General features: G+C 17.9%; 3 protein-coding genes and 1 non-coding gene across 4 annotated transcripts; all 4 read right to left on the bottom strand.

The window, feature by feature from the left end:
• Window positions 1–879, bottom strand: PRELSG_0116800 (the record flags this gene model as incomplete). The annotated part of the gene is made up of 1 exon (XR_003699255.1): window positions 1–879. It is a non-coding gene; the product is annotated as an 18S ribosomal RNA (ribosomal RNA).
• A 10824-nt stretch (window positions 880–11703) lies between these two features.
• WARP (von Willebrand factor A domain-related protein, putative) lies at window positions 11704–12597 on the bottom strand (the record flags this gene model as incomplete). The annotated part of the gene is made up of 1 exon (XM_028679712.1): window positions 11704–12597. The coding sequence occupies one exon, from the start codon at window positions 12595–12597 to the stop codon at window positions 11704–11706; it is 894 nt and encodes a 297-aa protein (XP_028531526.1).
• Window positions 12598–15379: 2782 nt separating this feature from the next.
• PRELSG_0116600 (hypothetical protein) lies at window positions 15380–15698 on the bottom strand (the record flags this gene model as incomplete). The annotated part of the gene is made up of 2 exons (XM_028679701.1): window positions 15380–15475; window positions 15555–15698. 2 exons carry the CDS (start codon window positions 15696–15698, stop codon window positions 15380–15382), a joined length of 240 nt encoding a protein of 79 aa, XP_028531525.1.
• A 1023-nt stretch (window positions 15699–16721) lies between these two features.
• PRELSG_0116500 (protein kinase, putative) lies at window positions 16722–20550 on the bottom strand (the record flags this gene model as incomplete). The annotated part of the gene is given in 6 exon segments (XM_028679690.1): window positions 16722–16891; window positions 16967–17068; window positions 17422–17539; window positions 17617–17831; window positions 18185–19193; window positions 19198–20550. Coding segments are annotated over 6 exon segments (2967 nt in total).
• Between the last annotated feature and the right edge of the window lie 2102 nt (window positions 20551–22652).

Here is a 22652-nt window from a genome sequence, read left to right as displayed (position 1 = left end):
TATTCAAACCCAGTTTTACCTGTTTTATAAACCGTCTGCTTTGAACACTCTAATTTACTCAAAGTAACAAAAAATTCTCATCACATAAAGCAACGAAGAATTTTTATAAAAGAACCTATTATATTTTTAACAATACATATATTCAGAAATGTGGAAAATATAAGCCGAAGCACTATATTTAACACATATCTGATATTGTATTCGCTAATTATTGATTCTTTGAAATTCAACTACGAGCGTTTTAACTGCAACAATTTTAATATACGCTATTGGAGCTGGAATTACCGCGGCTGCTGGCACCAGACTTGCCCTCCAATTGTTACTTTAGGAAGTTTTTAAATTCCTATCATTCCAATGGCAAAGCCAAAATTTGACCTTACCTTGTTATTTCTTGTCACTACCTCTCTTCTTTAGAATTGGGTAATTTACGCGCCTGCTGCCTTCCTTAGATGTGGTAGCTATTTCTCAGGCTCCCTCTCCGGAATCGAACTCTAATTCCCCGTTACCCGTCATAGCCATGTTAGGCCAATACCCTAACATCAAAAGCTGATAGGTCAGAAACTCGATTGATACACACTAAATAAAACAAAGTTTTATTATGTGTTCCTTCTTTGTTATAATTCCTTAAGTTAATAACTTTTTTCTTATTAGGCTTAACAAATACGTGTTCTACAGAACCTTTTTGGGGAACTGAAGAACAATCGTTCAAGTATTAGCTACAGCTTTTCCGTAGTTATCCTTATAAAAAAAATGTCAAGTAGATTATAACTGTTTTAATGAGCCGTTCGCAGTTTCTATATAATAAATATATATATACTTTCACTTGCATGGCTTAATCTTTGAGACAAGCATATGACTACTGGCAAGATCAACCAGGTTACTATATATATTATTTATTAATACTTATACTATGTAAAATAGGAAAATAATAACATTATAGACTTATATTTTAAGGCTATTATATAATTATTTTAATTTCACATAGATTAAGTATAATAATAATATATTAATTTATAAATTATTTTATTAACACTTATAGTTAAAAAACTTTTGATGTTTTATTAAATTATTTTTTTTAACATAAAATTATTTTTTATATTAGTATAATTTTAAGAAAAAAAGGAATGTATCCAATTAAAATAAAAAAAAACTTTTAAATTTTATTTATTGTGATACTTTTAATTTTAATACATTAACATTTTTACAGAATATAGTTGAACAGATTATCAATACATTAACATTTTCATTTACTTTTTATATAAGTACATAAATTGAAAATTATTTTGATACACAAAACTTGATCTTTTTTGAAAAGAAAAAATTTAAATGAAATGGTTTATTTAAAGAGGTTATTTTATATATACATATGATAGTCAAAACTTGCCGAATTACCAGATAGCATCTCTAATTCATTAATCATTTTTTTTTTTTTTATTACTACTCTCAACATGAAAGGAATTTATACAGTAACAATATCTATTCATTTTACAAAAGCTATTAAGGTAATAAATAAAATATATATTTTGAAACAATATATGCGATAAAGAAATATGCAATTAAATAAAGATCATGGATGCACGCAAGAGAAAAAAATATGAGCAAATATCTTTAAGGAACAATTTATGTAATCCCTAGAAGAAGAAAATAAAAACCATACAAAATAAATATAAAAATTGTTGTATAAATGTTAAGAATAAATTTGTAAAACTATATATGAAAACTTTTTTTAGAAGAATTCACATAAATATATATAAAATGTTTATGATTTTTTTTTTTTTTTTTGTTGTATATATAATGAAATATATTATTTTGAGATGATTGTTCCCTATTTGAAAAAAATTTTTTTTTTATAATATACATGAATAAATACAACCATAGATCTTTTAAAGTAAAAGTTGTCTTTCATGTTATTTTCATAAACATTATTCAAGTTGAGTAAATTTTTATTGTTCTTTAATAAATTTTCTTGAAGAAACCATCAATTAATAAATTATAGTAATTATTCTTTTAATTATAAAAATTTTTTGGAATATAAACTATTTTTTTTAAGAAATTGCTATTATAATATATTAACCTTTCTCTATACATAAGTTCATTGTAGTAAATAAAATTAACACGTGTAATTTTTTTTTAAGTAAAAACTGATCATCTAGATAAAACTAATTCTATCCAAACTTCTAAAAAAATGCATATTTTTTTTTTAACATTTTTTCTTTCACACAAAATTTTTTTCAAAAATATTTAAAATTTTTACTTTCATTTAACTTTTTGGGAATGTATATTTATTATATAATTAATAAGAAATAAAAAAAAAATTTCTAGTTTTTTTTTAGAATATAAATTATATTTACTTATTTTTGAGAATAAAAATATCAGAACATAATATTTCTATTAAAAGTATTATTTTTTTCATATTGCGCAAAGTTTTTAATTTATGTTAACTATATTAAAGTGCGCATAATTGAGATAATTAACTTTTTTCCTTTAATCTTAATCTCTTAATTTATTATAAACTTACTTAGAATTATAGGAAACCAATAATAATGTAAAAAAAAATTATTTTACATTTTTAATCTGATATTTTTTTTCTCTTTTTTTTTGTTTTATTCCTTTTTTAATCATAATTTGCTTTTTTCTTTTATGTATATATTTTTCATTTTTTTATTCGATTAATGATTTACTAATATATGTGTTTTACTTTTTTATAATGAAATGAGTTTAATTTTTTTTTCTTTTTTATATTACAATTATGTATTTCCAAAAATTTAGCTTTAAAATGAAAAATAGAAAAGTATTTAGTTCCATGTAATAATATGCCTGATAAATAAAAGTATTATAATTTAATATTTTTCTTTTTTACTGTATAAAAATAATCCATTATTAAGTTCATTAATCAATCATGAAGAGATATCACTAAAAAAATTTATTTCCCTTTTCATTATAAAAAAAAAAAAAATTGACTAAAAAAATCAATGAAAAAAATTTTGTCTTTTAAAAATAGTTTTATTTCATCGCTGCTACTTTAGCTAAATTTTTGTTACTTCCGTATACTATGCATTTGCATGTATATGCCTTGTAATGCGTTTCATATAGTCTTACAAACATATAAGTCTATTAACCCTATTATTAACAAATTGTTATTTATTGTATGCATATTGTTTATTAATTGCCTGTTTTAATAGTTTTATGAAATTTTGAACAAAAATAATAAAGACAATGCAGAGTAGTCTCTACTAATTTATTGTAAAATTACCTATTATAAATAATATATAACTCTTATACACTTCTTTTATATAAGGTAAGATGAATAACTTCATATAAAATTTATAATTCTTTAAATAAAAGGTGTTAATCCAATATTCTATTTATTATTAGAACACTATTTAATTTGTAAAGATTAAATTCATATAGATTAATAAAATGTTCTCACTTATTTTCATTAAAACTAATTTCCGATGAAAATTTTATCATCTCTTTTTATTATGTACATTCAAAAAAATATATTACACTACAAGAAAAAATATGAAAAAAAATATTTTTTTTCAGCGTATGAATTTAGAATACAGATATGCATTTTTTAGTTTATATATTTTCCCAGATACCTTGCTTGAACAACTTTCAGTTATATTTTTTTTTATCCTATTGAAATGTTAAAAAGTTCTATAATACTCTTTATTGAGAAACATCATAGCAAGTTATTATGTACTATATTGTAATAAAATGAAATATTATATACAAATTTAGGAAAACCATATTTTGCAAATGACAGCAAATACTTTATGTATTTGCATAGATTTACCATTTTCTTAAATTAAGTGTTTTACATTTTTATAATTAAGAAGTTAAAAATATTTGTTTAATTATCATAGTTATGAACTTTTTAACATACAATTTTCTTAATAAAAGGATTATTATACTTTTCCAATATGGATAAGATGAAACTTAGGTGTATACAAAAAGGCATATAGGTATGCATTCATAGTAATTATGTTTATTTAAATTAAAAATTGACAATGAAGCTACTATGTGATTTATTATCTAGATATTCAATGGCTTTGCTAGTGTATCAAACAAGCAGATTAATAGAGAATGTAAAGAGATCTCTTCCTATTTTATTTATTATAATATTAAGTATTATAAAAGATTATTAACAATTAATAAATTATAATTAATACTAACATTATTAGTTATTTATTATTAATGTTAACTTAAACAATACATAATTATTATAATAAATGCGACATGTATTTATTTTAATATAAACTAAATAAAAAACATTAAACAAAAATTAAATTACCCATGAAATAAAAAATAATTAAAAAAAATTATTTTTCTTTTAAAAATTATTTTTTTTAAATTGTAAAAAAAAAAAAATTAAACAAAAATTACTATTTAAATATTCATTCATTTTTTAAATAATTTCTTTTTTTTTTTTTTTAGTAAGAGTAGTACAAAAAATATATATTTAAGAAATGTGCTCGTTTTAGTGCAAGTATTTTAATGTGTGCATCTTTCTCATAGGTATTAAATATCCTACGCAAAATTTATTTAATATTACTACTTAATGGCATTGATTGATCACTATGAGACTAAAACATAAACTAATTTTTTTTTCTTCCGATATTTATTCATTATTACAATGACAAAAGAAAAAAGAGAATGTTTTTAAAAACTTTAACTAAATTTTAGTTATAAAAAATTTGCATAAAAAAAAAAATATAAATATATTATTTCTATTCATGATATTTTTTTTTAAGCTAAAATCTTTAGTATAGACGAATATATATTTTAACAAAAATAAAAGGTTTTAATTTATTTTTACCTCATAATTCATTAATAAATTTATTGAAATATAAATTAATAATCTGCAATGCTAGTATAATATAAAATAAGCTACGATACAGTATAAAAAAAAGTAACACTCTTCAATAAAAATATTATACTGCTTTATTTTTATTACTTATAATACATGAGAACAATTACCTGCATTGTTTTATCATAATCTCAAGGATATTTAGTTCCCATGAAAAAAATATACCCTATATTCATAATAAAAGAAAAAATAAATAGGTATATATATAAAAAAAATTATTAAAAAAAAATAATTTATTTTATTTTATTTTTTTTTAAATTAAGCTAAACGAAATGAATTTTAACTAAATATGACACATATTTTGACAGAAAACAGAATGTTCAACCATCTTTGACTAAATGCAACAAACTTTGTCGAAGAGAGATATCTTTTGAATAAATCATTAACTAATGTCTCAAATATTTTTATTATGTTATCAACATTGTCTATTTTCATTCATTAAATAAACTTATGAATACACAACTGTTAATAAACCCTAATATTAATCTCTAATTAATTTAACATTAAATTATTTCTTATATATCATAATTTATTTTATCATAATTGTTATTACTATCACTTTATAAGTTTTATTATTTTTATGAATATAAATAGGATTACCTATATTTTTTGGTTTTTTATTAATATATTTTATAATAGTATTTCATAAATATTCATAACTTCTCCAATTTTTTTATTCATTTTCTCATTATAATTTCTACATTTTTAATATTTCACATTACATTCAACGTAATAATTTTTTAAATATTTCTACAATTGCTTTATTAACTTATTCTATAATAAATTTTATTTTTAATTCAAAAATCTTAATTACAAATAAATTAATAATCAACAAAATTATGCACACTATAATAACTAGCGCTAAAAAAATTATTTCAATTTTACATCCAAAAAAAAATTATCTTTTAATTTATAAATTTTTTTTAATTAGTCTCAAAAAAACAAAAAAAAAAATTAATTATATTTTTATTTAATTTTTTTTTTTGTTTTTATCTCCTAGAAACTCCATTATCTATATAGCATCTGAATATATACATATAATACCCATTCGTATGTAATAATCTTTTTGCATACACTATGATGGAATTTCGGTAATTTAAAAAGTTTAATAACCATTTTATTAATCAGTAGTATTAAAATAATGAAATTCATGATACGAATATATCAGTTTTATTCAAATAAGCACAATAAGAACATAAATGAAATATATTATTGCTCAATAAAGAGTATTATTATAATCCTTTTTGAACTCTCAACACAATTAAATATGTTATATCTAAAAGTTTTATGAGAAAATATAGACACTAAAAAATATTATTTTTTTTTAAGAACAATCTATTTTTTGTGAAAGTGTATAAATATATAAGACATAGAGAGAGAGAGAGAAAGAAAAAGAAGAGTAAAAAATATTGATTTTTTTTTTTTTTTTTTTTGTGAGAATTAATTGATGAATTGTTAACGATAAAAAGAGATAATTTTTATTACACAATGAAGTTAATATTTGATTGAAAATAATATATGCATATTATTTTATCAAATATTCAAATATATTGAATAAATAATTTTCGTTAATTTATATAAACATTATTGCAAATTCTTAACATATTAAAAATAATAAAATGTTTATTTAACAAAGTACTAATCAGAGGATTTTAAATTTAATATAAAACAAATAATTTATTTTATATTATATAATGTAATTGTATAAGGATTATATATTATCTATAATAAGTAATTTTATAAAAATAAAATTAGTTGAGATTTCTCTACATGCTCTTTATTAATTTGGTTATTCAATATATCACAAAAGTTTTGGATCGGTAAATTAACAAATATATTCTGAAGAAATTGAATATAAAAATCCAAGAAGTATATATATAAATATTTAAAATAAGTGTTTATTAAGGAATAAATAAATTGGCAATTGTTTATGAAATATAATTACCTAAAATATAAAATATTGGTTAAGCTAGTTGGTTTTTTGAGTAATACTTTTTTTTCTAAGATGATTAAAAAGATGGTATATATAATAAAAGCTTTTATGTACTTCTAATAAATTAGCTAATTCAAAATTTTTTATTATATTAAACATGAAATTACATTCCATTTTTGTTAATAATGAACTTAACTGATGTTTTATATTTTTCATGTCGTAAAAGGAACTTATTGATTCTTTACTTTCTAATAATACTTCAATTTTCAGTAAAATCTTGAAAACTCTATATAAGATACTTTATTCCCCATATTTATTATTACTACCTTATTTTTTAAGTTTAAAGTTGTATTAATTAAAAATATTTACTGTGACAAATGAAAAATTTTAAAACATAAATAATATAACTGTATACTTAAACCTTTGTAATTTTTATTAAATGTCTTGAATATTCATAAATAATTTCCAAATACTTAAAAGAAAATTTATTATTTTTTGAAATACTATTTTTTTATATGTAAAGTAGATCTTAGTACAATCATAATATAATTAGCACATTTAATTTTTTTAAAATGTGATAAATCTTTTTTTTTCTAGACTATATATGTATAGTTCAATACTGTAAGTTATTTTATTTTATATTTATTTCATCTTTAAAATAATAATGTACACTTTATGATATTTAAGCAAGGGAGTTAAATTATATTCAATAAATTCATAGTAAATATAAAAACTACTCTCAACAAAGTATTTACATTTTATGAAATATGTTATATATAATTAATAAATATCATATAATTAATTTTTTTGAAACATACATGATTTAAACATTATTTTTTGCTTTTAATTTTTATTTTTATATAATTTTCTTAATATTTTTGATCTTATATTATGCCTCATTTTTAAGCACATCTAAAAAAAATTTTTTTTTTTTTTTGAGTACTCGTAAGACATATACACATGTATTCTTTTATAAGTAAAAAATTGTTCATTTTCTATAAAAAAACCAAAATATTTAAGATTATTAAAAACTTATAAAGAAAAAAAAAATAAAATAAAAAATATAATTCATCCTTACTATAATAAAAATTTATTTTTATTTTATTTTAAATTTTAAATGAATATTTTATTTTTTAGATTACATATTAACAAAAACGTAACAGAAAATGTTCTATAAAGTGATAAAATAATGAAAAAATATTTATAAACGTTTAGAATAACATTAAACTATTTATTTAAATTTGTTATTTTTAGAACTTTATTTTTTATAGTATCATTAAAAATAACACAAAATATACATGTTAAACGTTATTTAATTTCATTTATTTTGCCTTTAATGTATTTATTTATTTATTTACAGTTAAACTATATATTTTTTGTTGTCATTTTTTTTAATTTATCAAACTTAATTATCTTAAATAATAATATGATTCAAAAAAGCATATGTTATTGATATATAAGAATAAAATTAAATATGAATTTCCCAAATTTATTTATAATAACACATCTTTAAATAATAAACAAAACTTTTCTATTCTTCTATTAATAGAACAACTAATTTGAAGAAATATTATATAAAAAATTGATTTATCGAAAATAATTATGTACTTCATATTTGGTATCTGATATCTATAAGAATTTACTATTTTTACTTGAAGCATTTTAAACACATAATAAATCAATGTTTCATATATTTATAATAAAATTTTTTAATGAATAAGTAACAAAGTGCAAAAATTCCTATTATTTAAATAAATTATACAACTTTTAATTAAAATATTTAACAAATTTTAATACATAAGGAGTAATATAACACATTTTTTACGATCTAATTGTTAATACTATTCAAAAATATATAGTAGAAAATAAAAATATTTTCTATTGTGTATTTATTTTCTTGAAATTTTACATATTTCATCACTTAAATATAAAAATATATTATTTACTTTTAAAAAAAAAAATTTACCATATAGTTAAATAGTTGAAAACCTATAAATACATATACCAATATATTGAAGACGTGTAACTACGCATTCTCACATTTAATAATTTAAAAAAAATCTAAATTAACAATAAAAAATAATTTATCACATAAAAATATATAAACTTGAACTGTAATAATCAAAAAAATTTATACATATATATAACAATAAATATAAATAACATATATAAATTCTAAAAATTAATTATAATTCCTTGTTAAATTTAAAAACAAAATAGATAATTCTTAAATTCCTTAAAAAGGATGAAAATATATTTTATAATTTCTTTTTTTTCGTTTTTCTTAATTTTTATTATTTCATAAATTCTTTAGAAGCAAAATAATTTAAGATGTAAAATGATAAAATTTTTATAACAATTGAAAAATTAAATAAAAAATATATTAAAATACTTCATAATATAGGAGAGCATCATAAAATTAAGTGATCTTTATAATAAAAAAAAATATAAGGGACAATTACATAAAAATCTTTTATTTTATTTATTCTAATTTATTTCGTTTTTAATTTCTTCATTTATAAGCATTATCCACTAATTCAAATTTTCATTTAAATATGCTATTTTAATTTCTTTTTTTTTTGTATCAAAATTAAACTATTCAATTAATTTTCAACTTTACATTTATCATTCTTTCTTATTTTTAATAGAAATATTATAACTTTAATTCTTATTTTTACAAAATTGAAACACATAAAATGTTTAACGAAATAAATTTTTTTTCATAAATAAAAAAAAAAAGATTTTACATATATATAATTCTGAAAAATTTTAATTTAAAAGTTTAAAAATGAAATTAAAAATGAAATAAAAAATATTGCAATGTAAAAGTTTTAAATAAAAGTTAAAGACTATATTACTACAATAATAAAAAATAAATAAAACAGAAAAAGAAATTTTAATTTGAAAAAGTAAAAATCAAAATTAAAGTATCACAATAAAAGAGATTATTTTCATTTTCTTATGAAAATTTCTTATATTTTTTTATAACTTTTAATAATTTATTCTTTTATTTTCAAAATAAAAACGTTTTAAAGAAAAAAAATATTTTTAGTAAGAGAAAATCAAAAATAAAATATAACAATTAAAAAAAGTAAATATATTTACAAATTACAAACAATAATTAAAGGAAAGGTAAAATAATTGATATATGAATTGAGAATAATAATTTTCAAAATGAAAATATAAAATTTAAGTGAAATTTATAAGATGTATATATACATAAAAAACATTAAGGGATATACTTTAATAAAATTTGTTACTAATTAAAATGAAAATACTTATTAATTCATCTTAAAAAAAATATGAATTTACAAAAAAGAGAAAAAAATATTAATATGTTATAAAATATTTAGAAATATTTTTTTTTTTTTAAATATTATTTTATGAAAGAGCTTCATATGTGTGCACATTTTTTTTTTATGATTTTATATATGTTAATATAAAAATTATTCTTAGTAAATCTTAAAAATATTGCAAGAAAACTTTAAGTTATTTTTAAAAAATACAGATGAACATAGAAATGTTAAGTTACTTAAAAATATAATGTTAAAAAAAAAAAAAAGAAAATTGTATATTCAAAATTCGTTTAAGAAAAAAGCATTGCAAATCTCTTTTATTATAAATTAAAATAATTCATCATAAGAATTTAAAGGAAATACACAAAACTGTGTAGAAAGCTATTCCTTTAATAATATATAAAAATTTCGTCCAAACTAAATAATATATATAAATAAATATACACACAAAAAGCAAATTTCAGAACATATCTTTATATATATGTGTATAAAACAAAAATTAAAAAAAAATATTATTTTTATTTTTAAGAAACTTTTTTTTTTTTTTGTAAACTAAATATAATATGTTATATAAAATATATATATGTTATAATTAAAAAGAAAATTACTTTTAAGTATTGCATACATTGAAATGTTATAAATTTATATAAATAGCTATCTGCAATAATTTTATTATAATTTTTTTTTATAACCCTCAACTTTAAAAAAAAAAAAGATCCAAAAGTTCATTAAGTTTCCGTTAGATAAACAAACCCATATTGTTTAAATTAAAGGACCTAAATAAATTATAAATATATTTTAATTTTTTTTGAATGTATTTGAATACACATGACATAAATTAACTTAAATTGACATAATTAACTGAAATAAGTAAACTATAATGTACTATACTTTATTTAACAAAATTTAATTACTCAAAATCATGTCTTATAAAATTTATTTAAAACACATAAAATTACTATATAAATTATTATAATACAAAAAAGTAAAAATAAGCATTGGCTATTATAATTCCTTAACCAAATTTTGTATATAAACTAAATATAAATTAATATTATGATTAAAATTTGTTTTGTTTTATTTAATATTAAGAAACATGTTTGATTTATTTATATTACAATAACAACATAATCTTAGCTAATACTAGACTAGTACGTGAGGTAAGCTTAATTAAAATAATAAAACAAAACAAAAAAAAAGAATATTGCATGTTCTAAAATTATAAAGCTATATGTTAATGATATATATGTTAAAAAAATTCAAAATTATTCATTCACCTAATAGAGTTAGTTATATTTAGTTTATTACACAAAAAAATAAACAAAAAATATCAAAAAACAGGAAAATCTTAATAAAATACTATTAAAAACAATAATACATAAAAATATAAAAAAATTTAGAATGAATATACTTTTAATTTATTATTTACAACTCTATTATTTTTTTATTAAGTGATGTATGTTATTATTTATAAAAGAAAAAAATCTAATAGTCTAGGAATAAGTATATATTATAGTAATTAAAACATCTACTTAATTTGCTTATATCTAATTTCCTTCATACATATGTTTTCTTAATTTTTACAATTTTCAATTCCCATTTTATTTATACACTATTTTTTGAATCATGGAAGGAGATTGGTTTTCAGATTTGTCCTTATTGCATATTATTTCTTTTACTTGTGCTGCTGCTGGTATTACAAAATCCCATGGTTGAAATACTACGTTAGTACAATTGTTATCATTAATAGAACAGTCTGCAAGTAAATATGCATTATCCCTATTAGACAGGGCAATTCCTACTATTATAAGTTTTATATTCTTTTCTTTATAATCTTCAACTACATCCGGTATTAAATGTTTGTTTGCTCCATAATCATATCCATAATAAAATAATACTGCTACTTTAGGAGCATCACTTCTTGTTCCATCACCAAATATAACATTTTCCAATGCATATTCTAATGCATAAACATATAATGCATCGGGACTTCTTCCTACGTCGTTTATTGTTTTGACTTTTTCTATCAACTTTTGTTTGTCTTGACTAATTTCATCTGTAAATGGAACTATAACTCTTTGATCACGATCAAAAAGTACAATAGACATATGAGCTTTGTCCTTACTGACCCTTACATTTCTTATCATTGATTCTAAAAATGGTATTGTTCCTTTTATCCAATAATCCCTTTGAACAAAATTTGATTCTTCTACAATCAATGTTATATCATAATAATTATCACAGTAATTACCGCTAACATCTGATTCTGGATTGGATGAGCATGATGCTTGACTGTCACAGAATCCACCATCATCAATATCCACGTCACCATTAATTATGTATTCAACAGTGCACGTTATAACTTTTCCATTTTTGCCTCCTTCACCAGCCCTTGAAGCAGAACTATGTGATACAACATTCATTTTTTCATATGTAGATATAGTGAAAAATGCTAATAATAGCATGAAAAATGATACTATCCTTGTACTTTTCATTTTTTTTTTTTTTTTGTTTTACTAAAAAACTAAAAATATTCTGGTATATATTCAAAATTAAAAAGTATAGTTGAATGGTTGCTATATAGGTATAGATAAAAATAAAATCAAATGACAAAACTTACAAAAAAATTTTAAATGTATTAAATATAAAAAATAAAAAATTTTAAAAGACTATCTAACGAGCCTATATATCAGAAATATTAAAAAAAGAAAAAAGGAAAGAGAAGAATAAAATAAATAATTTATTCAAAAATATTAAAATTTATTTTTATGAAAAATAATTTAATTCAAAATTTAATTTTAAAAATAAAATTAAAATTTTTTTTTTTATTTTATTAAAATATAGCTAACTACATAGAATTATATTATACAACCATATTAATTTTTACAATAAAACTGTTTTTTTTTTTTCTAATAAATTGTAAAATAAATAGAACTTTTGGTTAAAATAGGTATTCATAATTCCTCAAAAACATGAAGTCTAAGATAGCCATTTGTTAAATTCTTATAAAAAAAAAAATTTTTTTTTAGTAATTACAAGTAGCTATTTTATTTAAACTTTTTTGGTTATTTTATTTTTGAAAATTAAAAATGATAAGAATATTTAAAATACTTGTAATTCAGTTATATTTAAAAAAGAAAAAAAATTTAGAATGATCAAACAAAAAAGATCATTATATGAACAGAATATATAAATATAAACGCATATTTTTTTTTCTTTAAAAAGTTATATTTAGCATTCTTAAGACATAGAGATATATAGGTAAGAGCATATATATGTGTCACATTTTATAGGAACATAAAAAGCAATTTTATATTACTATAGTTTTTTCCTTTTATTTATTTTAAAAATTTTATAATTTAATTGTAGAAATATTATTTTTTATTCATTCAAATTTAATATTTAGTTATAACACTTATAGGCATATGTAAATTATTTATACAACGAATAATCTAAAAAATTTCCTTTATTATAAATTTAAATTTTTTAGAAATATGTTTTTTTTATGAATATTAATTTAATTTTTGAAGTGTTCAGTGAAAACATCTACATAAGACTATGCTCTTCAATAAATGAAATTATTCACTGAATATTGTTATAGAAAAAATTTTCTTTAAATATTATGTCATATTTTAACTAAAAATAATAAAATATAAGCTATATATAAAATTTTAAAAAATATTACTCTGTACCTTTTATGTTGAATAAAATTTAAGTTCTACAAAGTTTAATTTTCACACATAATCATTCATAAATCATTCATTTTACTTTTCATTTTTATGTATATAACAATTTAAATAATTAATTTTAGTTATACTATCCCATTTTTTTTTTTTTTTTTTAATGTGATATGTTTTATGCACAATATATTTTAATGAATATAAACAACTAATTTATTGTCTACTTACAGCGATTACCTAATTTCCATTATTATCATAAATTAATGTTTTTAAATCAAAAAAAAATCATTATTGAATAAATTTCATATTTTAAGTTTGCAAATTAAAATTTTATTATTTAAGTTAAAATTGATATATTTATAAATATATTATTTTTCTTAAATTAATTAAAAAATAAAAATAGAAAAAAAACAAAGCTGAATTTAACCTGAAAGTATTAAAAAAAGTATATACACATATGTTTACAGGAAATATTGAGAGTAAAAAATGAGATAAAGTAAGAATGATAAAAGTAAAATATTAAAAAACTAATATAATATTTAGCTTCTTTTTTCCCTTAAAATATGTTTTTTATGTTATTTCTATTTTATGTATAAAGGAATCTATTATTATAAATAAAATAATGGTAATTTTTATGCCATCAAATTTTGTATCTCTCAAAAAATTACTTATTATTTAACATTAAATCTATTTTTTTTTTTAAAAAAAAAAAAAAAAACTTTTTTCTATTTATAAATAATATTTATAAATAAAAACATTGAAAAATATATATATATATATATATATATATATATATATATATATATTTGATATTAAAAAAATATTTAATTATAATAATATTCTTAAATTTTTTTATATAAATTGATAAAACATGAAAAAATAAGCAACATATTCATGCACTTAATCTTGAGAAGCTTAAAATATACTAAGAATAGGTCTTCATTTTTTTTTTTTAATTATTTATTATTTATACCCTTATTAATTATTAAAAATATAAAGAAACAAATTATTTTAAATTTTCCTTTTTATTAAATTATGTGAAAAAAGACAGAAAGGTAAGAAATGTTGGTTACATAATATACAACTATATATTTATTTTTTAATATGCTATTTGTAATTTGTTTAATTTTTTTTTTTATTACTAAATATAATTCAAAAAATTTACTCACAATGTAATTTCTCACAAATAAGAATGTTAACATGGAAATATATTTTTTTAATTATATTATATATATATATATATATATATATATATATATATATATATATAATATAATTAAAAAAATATATTTACACACACATAGTGTAAAAAAACTACATTATAAAAAGTTGTTCAAATAAAAAAATATAGTTATAGAAAAAAATAAAATAAAATAAAGAAAAATTTTGTTTTATTCCTAATATAAAAATTATTAAAAAAAGAAAAGCTACAAATATAATAAAAAATATAATTTTCTAAAAATAGTCTTTATATATATATAAAAATGAATATTATGAAAAGATAAGCTTTTTTCTTTTTTTTTTTTTTGCTTTAATTCTATAAAATAAATATAATTTATTTTTAAAAATAGGAAAAGCTTTAATAAAATATCCATTTTTAACAGCATCCAAACAATTTTTTAGTTTTCGATTTTTTAATAATGGGTGAATTATATGTAGTTGTATACCCCTCTGACGTAAAGTAATAGTCATACTATTAAAAAAAAAAAAAAAATCCTTGTTTAATTGATTTTTTAAAATTTATATTTTGTAAAATGATTTTAATTTTTTACCTTTGGTGCTATAAAAAATGGATATTTAATATGCTCACTATCATATAATTCATATAATGACTTATCCATGTATGTACGATCATCATTGTCTTCTACATCTTTTATAACTTTATAATTTTCGCTTACATTCATGTATTGTGTCATTTGATTAGTATACATGTTAAGAAATTAAAAATTTTGTTGTATTTTTTCAAGAAAGGAAATCAATTTTTCTTTTTTTTTTTAATATGTATTTTACCAAATCTATGTTAAGTATTTTTTAAAAATATACAAAAAATATATTTTTTTTTTAACCTAGAAAGAAAAAGAAACCATAATAATATATTGTTTTTTTAATAGTTTTTTATTTTGACTTATTTTCTTATACTTTTAGTTTTATATTTTAAATTAATAACTTTGTATAAATTTATATATAAATTTGTTTTGAATTTTTTTTTATAATTATTTTATATAAAAAAAAAAGAAACAAATTATTAAACTATAAAATGTTTTATATTTGTTTATTAGTTATTTATTACTTTCTAGAAGTTTTATATAATATGGAATAAATAAAATTTTATAATTATAAATACTTTTTTTTTTAGTATCTGTACACATTTATAGTATTTTTTTAATTTTTATCTAATTATAATTTAATATACTATATTTTAGAATACTTTTATTTCTATATGTGTACTAATCTTTTTTTCTTTTTTTTTTTTTGCATTTTTATTAAAATAAAAAATTCTTAATTATAAATTTTCTATATTATTTATAAATATCTTTTTGTACTAAAAAAAAAGTACTTTTTAGTCTAGAATTTACCTTTTATTCTCTTTTATTTTAAAATTATTTTACTCTTTCTTATACTCACTAAAGATAAAGTATGAAAGAAAAAGAAAAAAATTAAACAATATAAAAAACATTTAAAATAATCTTTAAAATGTTCACATTTCACGTATGTTTTAATATTTTAAATATATTAAAATTTACCAAATTAATATTGAAATATATTTCAGTCTAAATAAATAATAAACAAAAATTCATTCACAAAATAAAAATAATTCTTTCTCCATGTAAAAGGGAAATGAAATATCTATCCAAATTATGTTTATTTTGTTTTTATCCTATTTTTTTTATTCCGATATTTTTCTCTATACGATATTCATAAACACTCTTCACTCTTTTTTATATGTTTTTTGATGAGAACTTTAGAAGTAATTTTAAATATTCTTCACATGAAGGTCTTTTATTAGGATCTGTACAAAAACTTCTTTCTAATATGCTTAGAAGGTCCGGATGAAACCAATTGGGTATCTCAGGTTTTTTTTTATTTAATAAAATTTCAATAATAACATCTATAAATTTATATATATATATATATATTATATATATATATTTATGAAAAAAAAAATTTTTCTTTTTTATTTTACCTTCCTTCTGTTTTATATGTTGAAATGGAATTAAACCACCAAAAATTTCAATCAAGCAGCAGGCAAGTCCCCATATATCAGCTTTTTCATTTATTATATTTTCTATAAATATCAAAAACAAATAGAGAATAGACTTAAAATTAGAATAAAAAAAGAATTTAAATATTAAAATTACTTTTGTAGAAATAGATAAAAGAAAAATAAATTAAAAAATAAACTAAAGCTTTTCACTTATTTTTATAAATATAAAATAAAGGGAATTAATAAACTGAAATGGTTATATAATCAATGAGTTTATATAAATAAAATAATAAATAAAACAATGGAAATAATTTCAAAAAAAATTAAAATTATATATAAGAAAAATAGAAAAAAGAAATTACAAATATAAAAATTATTTTAATAGATTAAACATATATGCATATATATAAAATATATAAATATATTTTTATTACTATCAATAAAACATTCAGGGGCCATATAACGAGGAGATCCTCCATTATCTTCCAGAACTATCTTTCCATTTTTGTCTAATTTTCTTGTTTTTCCAAAATCACATAATTTTAAATTAAACTAATTAATAAAAAAAATTTATATATAATCAGATAAAATAAAAAGTTAAAAAAAAACTTGTAGGGTTTTCCATTTACCTTTTCATCCAATAATAAGTTGCTAGTTTTTAAATCCCTATGAACTAACTTTTCATTTTCATGAAGATAATTAACTACACGCACTAATTGAATTGCCATATTTAAACGAACTTCATATGACAAATCCACTGAGTTATTGTATAATATATCGAAAACATTTCCCTTACTTAAATATTCTATAACTATTCCAATGAAAGATTCTTCTATACACACTCCTATGAAATTAAAAAATTTATATAAAAATAATATTAAAAAAAAATAAAAAAAAAATTATGAAAAAATGAATAAGAACAACAATTTACTATATATGGGAAACTCAATAATATTGTTAAAAATTTTTAATTTTACATATATATATATATATAAAATTTGAAATATATTCCAATTATAAATGAATCATGAGATTTTTTTTTTTTTCTTTTAAATTATATTAGTGAAAAATTTTCTCATTAAAATATTGTGCATACATAATTCATTCTTTTTTTAATATATAATAATAAATTATTTTCTTTTGTATTTTACAGACATGTTATATATTTTATATAGTGCTCAATATGTAAATTATTACCATAATACTGTATAATGTAATCATGAGAAACAGATCTATATGTATTCATTTCTCTTACAATTGATCTCATAGCCTCTAAAGACATTTTTTCATGAGCCTTTTTTACAGCAACAATTTTATTATTCCATATAGCTTTGTAAACAACACCAAAACTTCCCTCACTTACTAGTTCAATTATTTTAATATTTTTTCTTTCTATTATTTCGTTAGGTGGAATATCAAAAAAAAAAAACCTTCTATCACCGTTAAAAAATATACTTACTCCTTTATATTTTGATTGGTCCTTTAATTTTTCACCTACTTTACATAAATCATTTTGTACATATTTATCATCATATTTTTCTTCATTTTTAACTTCATCTTGATTATTATCTTTATTCTCATTTGTATATTCTTCTTCATTTTTAACTTCACCTTCATTATTATCTTTATTCTCATTTGCATATTCTTCTTCATTTTTAATTTCATCTTCATTATTATCTTTATTCTCATTTGCATATTCTTCTTCATTTTTAATTCCATCTTCATTATTATCTTTATTCCTATTTGTATATTTAACTTCCTTTTTAATTTCATCTTCATTATTATCTTTATTCCTATTTGTATATTCTTCTTCATTTTTAATTTCATCTTCATTATTATCTTTATTCCTATTTGTATATTCTTCTTCTTTTTTAATTTCATCTTCATTTTTATCTTTATTCCCATTTGTATATTTAACTTCCTTTCTAATTTCATCTTCATTATTATTTTTATTCCTATTTGCGTATTTAACTTCATTTTTAATTTCATCTTCATTATTATCCTTATTCTTATCTCTATCTTTTACATGATTTTTACATATATTTGTAATTTTACTTTTACATTTATCTTCATTTATATTTATAATATTATTTCTATCTGCATCTTTATTATTATCTATATTTTCTATTTTATTTTCATTTTGAAATTCTTCGTCTTTTATAACAAAAGAATTATTAAATTCTAATTGAAACTCCTGTTTCTTTAATTTACATTCTTTCGTTGAAACACCATTCAATTGTTGAAACACCATTCAATTGTATAATTTCTTTTTCAATATTTCCTTTACTTGATCTATAAATTTGATTATTTATTTCATTATTTAAACAGCATGATTCTTTATATAGACTATATTCTGCAAATTCATTTTTTTTTTTTTCTATATTTTTTGTTGAGTACTTTTGATCATATGTGAGGATAAAATTATTTATTTGATTTTTATCAAAATATAATTTAATTGAATCATTTTTACAATTAGATAAATTTTTTTTTTTATTATTTTTATCATTAAAATTATATGAAGTATTTTCATTACCCTTTAGAAAATCAAAAAGATTAATATCCTTCAAATGATAATTTTTTTTACTTTTATGAAGAGATATATTATCTAATTTATTAGGTAGTGCATTTCCACTTAAACAATTATCTTTGCTTTCGTAAGGAAAATAATTTGTAAGAATACTAGGAAATTCCATAGGGTTTTGCCTACAATAACTATTCGAATTATTAAAATTAAAAGTACATTTTTGATCATTCTTTAAAGTTGTATATGAGTTTTTGTTTTCCACAATAAAAAAATTTTTTTTTAATGTGTGTGAATTATTTATATTACCAGAACAATAAGAACATTTTCTCATTTCATTTTTTGTTAAAATTAAATAATTTTCATTTTCAGTACATTTCTTTGTACTTTTACCGTTTAAAAACTCTTTAAAGCTCGCTTCTTTTGAGTTAGATAAATCTTTATCATCATAGAAAATTTCATTCTTTAATAAAAAATTACATTTATTGTTATGTATTCTACTGTTTCTATAATATAATGTTTTATTATATTCATTTTCGAGTATATGTTTCCCTTTTCTTGTAATTTCTTTATTCACACTATTGTTATTATGCATGCATACATTTGAAAATTTATCATATTTATTATATCCTTCTACATTTGAATATCGTTTTTTTGTTAAGTTCAAAGTGGATATGTAATATGAATAATTGTTGACAAATTTTGGTTGTATTATATTTTTATTGTGAATTTTATTTTCTATATATTTTATATCTTTGTTTATATATGAAATTCTATCATTATAATATATTTCATTTTCTTTATTATTTTTTCTTATTTCCTCACGTATTTTTATTTCATTAGGTTCCTTTAATTTATAATGTAAATTATATTGTTTATTATTATTTATCTCATTATAACTCAAATTATCTCCTAATGTATTCAGGTAAATATATTTTTTCTGCATTAATTGTTTACTTATATTTTTTTTACAACTCTCATTTAATTTTATATCAGCATTTATTTCAAATTTATTATTTGGAATCATATTTTCAATATCCATTTTTTTTTTCTCAAAAATACATAACAACTTTATTTATATTATTAGTTTATATTAAACTTTTGTCCCCCAAACTAATTTTTTTCTTTTTAATTCTATAATATATTCCGTTATATTTTATTATTTTATTTTATTTGTTTTTAAAGTACATTATAATAATTACCTTCACTAATTAAGCATATGTAATTTTAAATTTTCAGATTATTCTATTTTTACTCAATTAATACCAAGGTTGTATTAAAAATACACTTACTATTAATATAGGGATATGCAAATTCTTATTAAATTTGAATTATTATAATAAAAATAATTAAAATGTTTATTTATTTTTGCAATTTTAACTAAAATGATTGTTTTAATTGTTTTACTGTGTAAAATTAAAGACATATCAAAACATCATATATATCAATTTTAATAGCTGATAAGAATGTATTATTTTCTTTGTAATATAACAAAGATATAACATTTTCTTATGTGTTGTACTATATGAAAATGTATTTCTCCTTAAAATTAATTAATTAAAATTGCTTTTCTCTTTCTTTGTTAAAAATATTAAATATATCTAGTATTTATTATTATATTTTTTAATATTTTCTGTTTTTTTATATATTTTTCTATAGTATAAATAAATCCTAATTTTAACAGATTTTTTTATTTCACTGTGTATTAAAAATTAATCTCTGCTTTATATCTACAAAACTTATTTCTTTTTAAAATTTAATTATATGCATGTGTATACACTTATGATTTTATTTTTTAAAGAAATTTTCAAAAAAAAAGAAATATCTTAATTTATGTTGATAATATATAAATATATATGTGTATTAAAAATTGCATATTTCCTGTAAGTTTTGTCACAAAAATGTCATTTTAATTCAATAAAAAAAAAAGTTATTAAAAAAATAAAATAAACATACTTTTTCAGCCTTAGTTAAATAGTAAAATATTTTTCATTTTATTTTATTGTAACAATTTAAAATTTTTCTTAAAGATGAAATTTTTGATGTTTAAGATAATAAATATATAAAGAAAAAAAAAAAAAAAAGTAAAAAACAATAATTAAAAAATAAAATTGTAGAATAGGAAAAGAAAATATAGATAAATTTATAGAAAAAAGAAGTAATGTTATTTTAAAAACATAAAAAAGTCATTAGAATAAAAAAAAAGGAAAATAGAGACAAAATAGAGAACAAAACATTTGAGAAAAAAAATGATGAAAAAGAAAATGATCTAATAAATATTAAAAAAAATTTATAGAAAAACAAAAGAATAGAGAAATAATATATAAAAATACATCCATGCAAATATAAAAAATATGTAAAAATTAGAAATTCATTGATATAAATAAATAAATATATATATTTTTTGTATAGAAATAAATAGTAGAAAAATTAGAATAACTAATACGTAATCCTAACAAATTTATTATTGCTTTTTTTCTTGAAACAGATAAATTTTCTCTATTTAAAAAAAAAAATGTAATGTTAAATATTTTATCAAATGTGTCATTTCTAGAATTTTTTTTTTGTTGTTGTTGTTCTAGTCAACGGTTACTATAGAATTAATATAAAAAGATAAATAGTAGAAAAGAAATTTACTAAAAATTATGATATATAAAAAAATAATTATAAAAAGAGATTTTTCATATTATTGAAAAATATAAAAAAAAAAAAAAAAGGAAAGAGGAAAGGGAAAACCAAAAAAAATAATAAAAGAAAAAAAGATAGAAAATTATAAAATAGTGATATTAATTTAGGATACAAAATTAAGGAAAAATATTCCTTTGAATAGTAGCAATAACAATCATTATATTAAAATAAAAATTTTATTAAATAAACATTATTTTATCTAGTTCCAATTCCTTCAGTGCATTTCTTCGATTTCTTTATTTTTACTATTAGAATATGTGCCATAAAAACCAAAAAAAAAAAAGGAAAAAAAGAAAGAAAAAAAAGAACTATTTTACACTTACACACACATTCATTGGATTTAAGAATTGAAAAAAAAAAATTTACTATTTATTAGTTAATTAGCACACGCTTTTTCTTTTTCTTTTTCTTTTTCTTTTTTTCTTTCTTTTCTTTCTTTTTTTTTTTCTTTTTTTT

The sequence above is a fragment of the Plasmodium relictum genome, assembly GCF_900005765.1.
Source record: "Plasmodium relictum strain SGS1 genome assembly, chromosome: 1".
In the NCBI taxonomy this organism is placed as follows: Eukaryota; Apicomplexa; class Aconoidasida; order Haemosporida; family Plasmodiidae; genus Plasmodium; species Plasmodium relictum.
The sequence above is the reverse complement of the archived record's forward strand: the minus strand, read 5'-3'. Positions and strand labels throughout refer to the sequence as shown.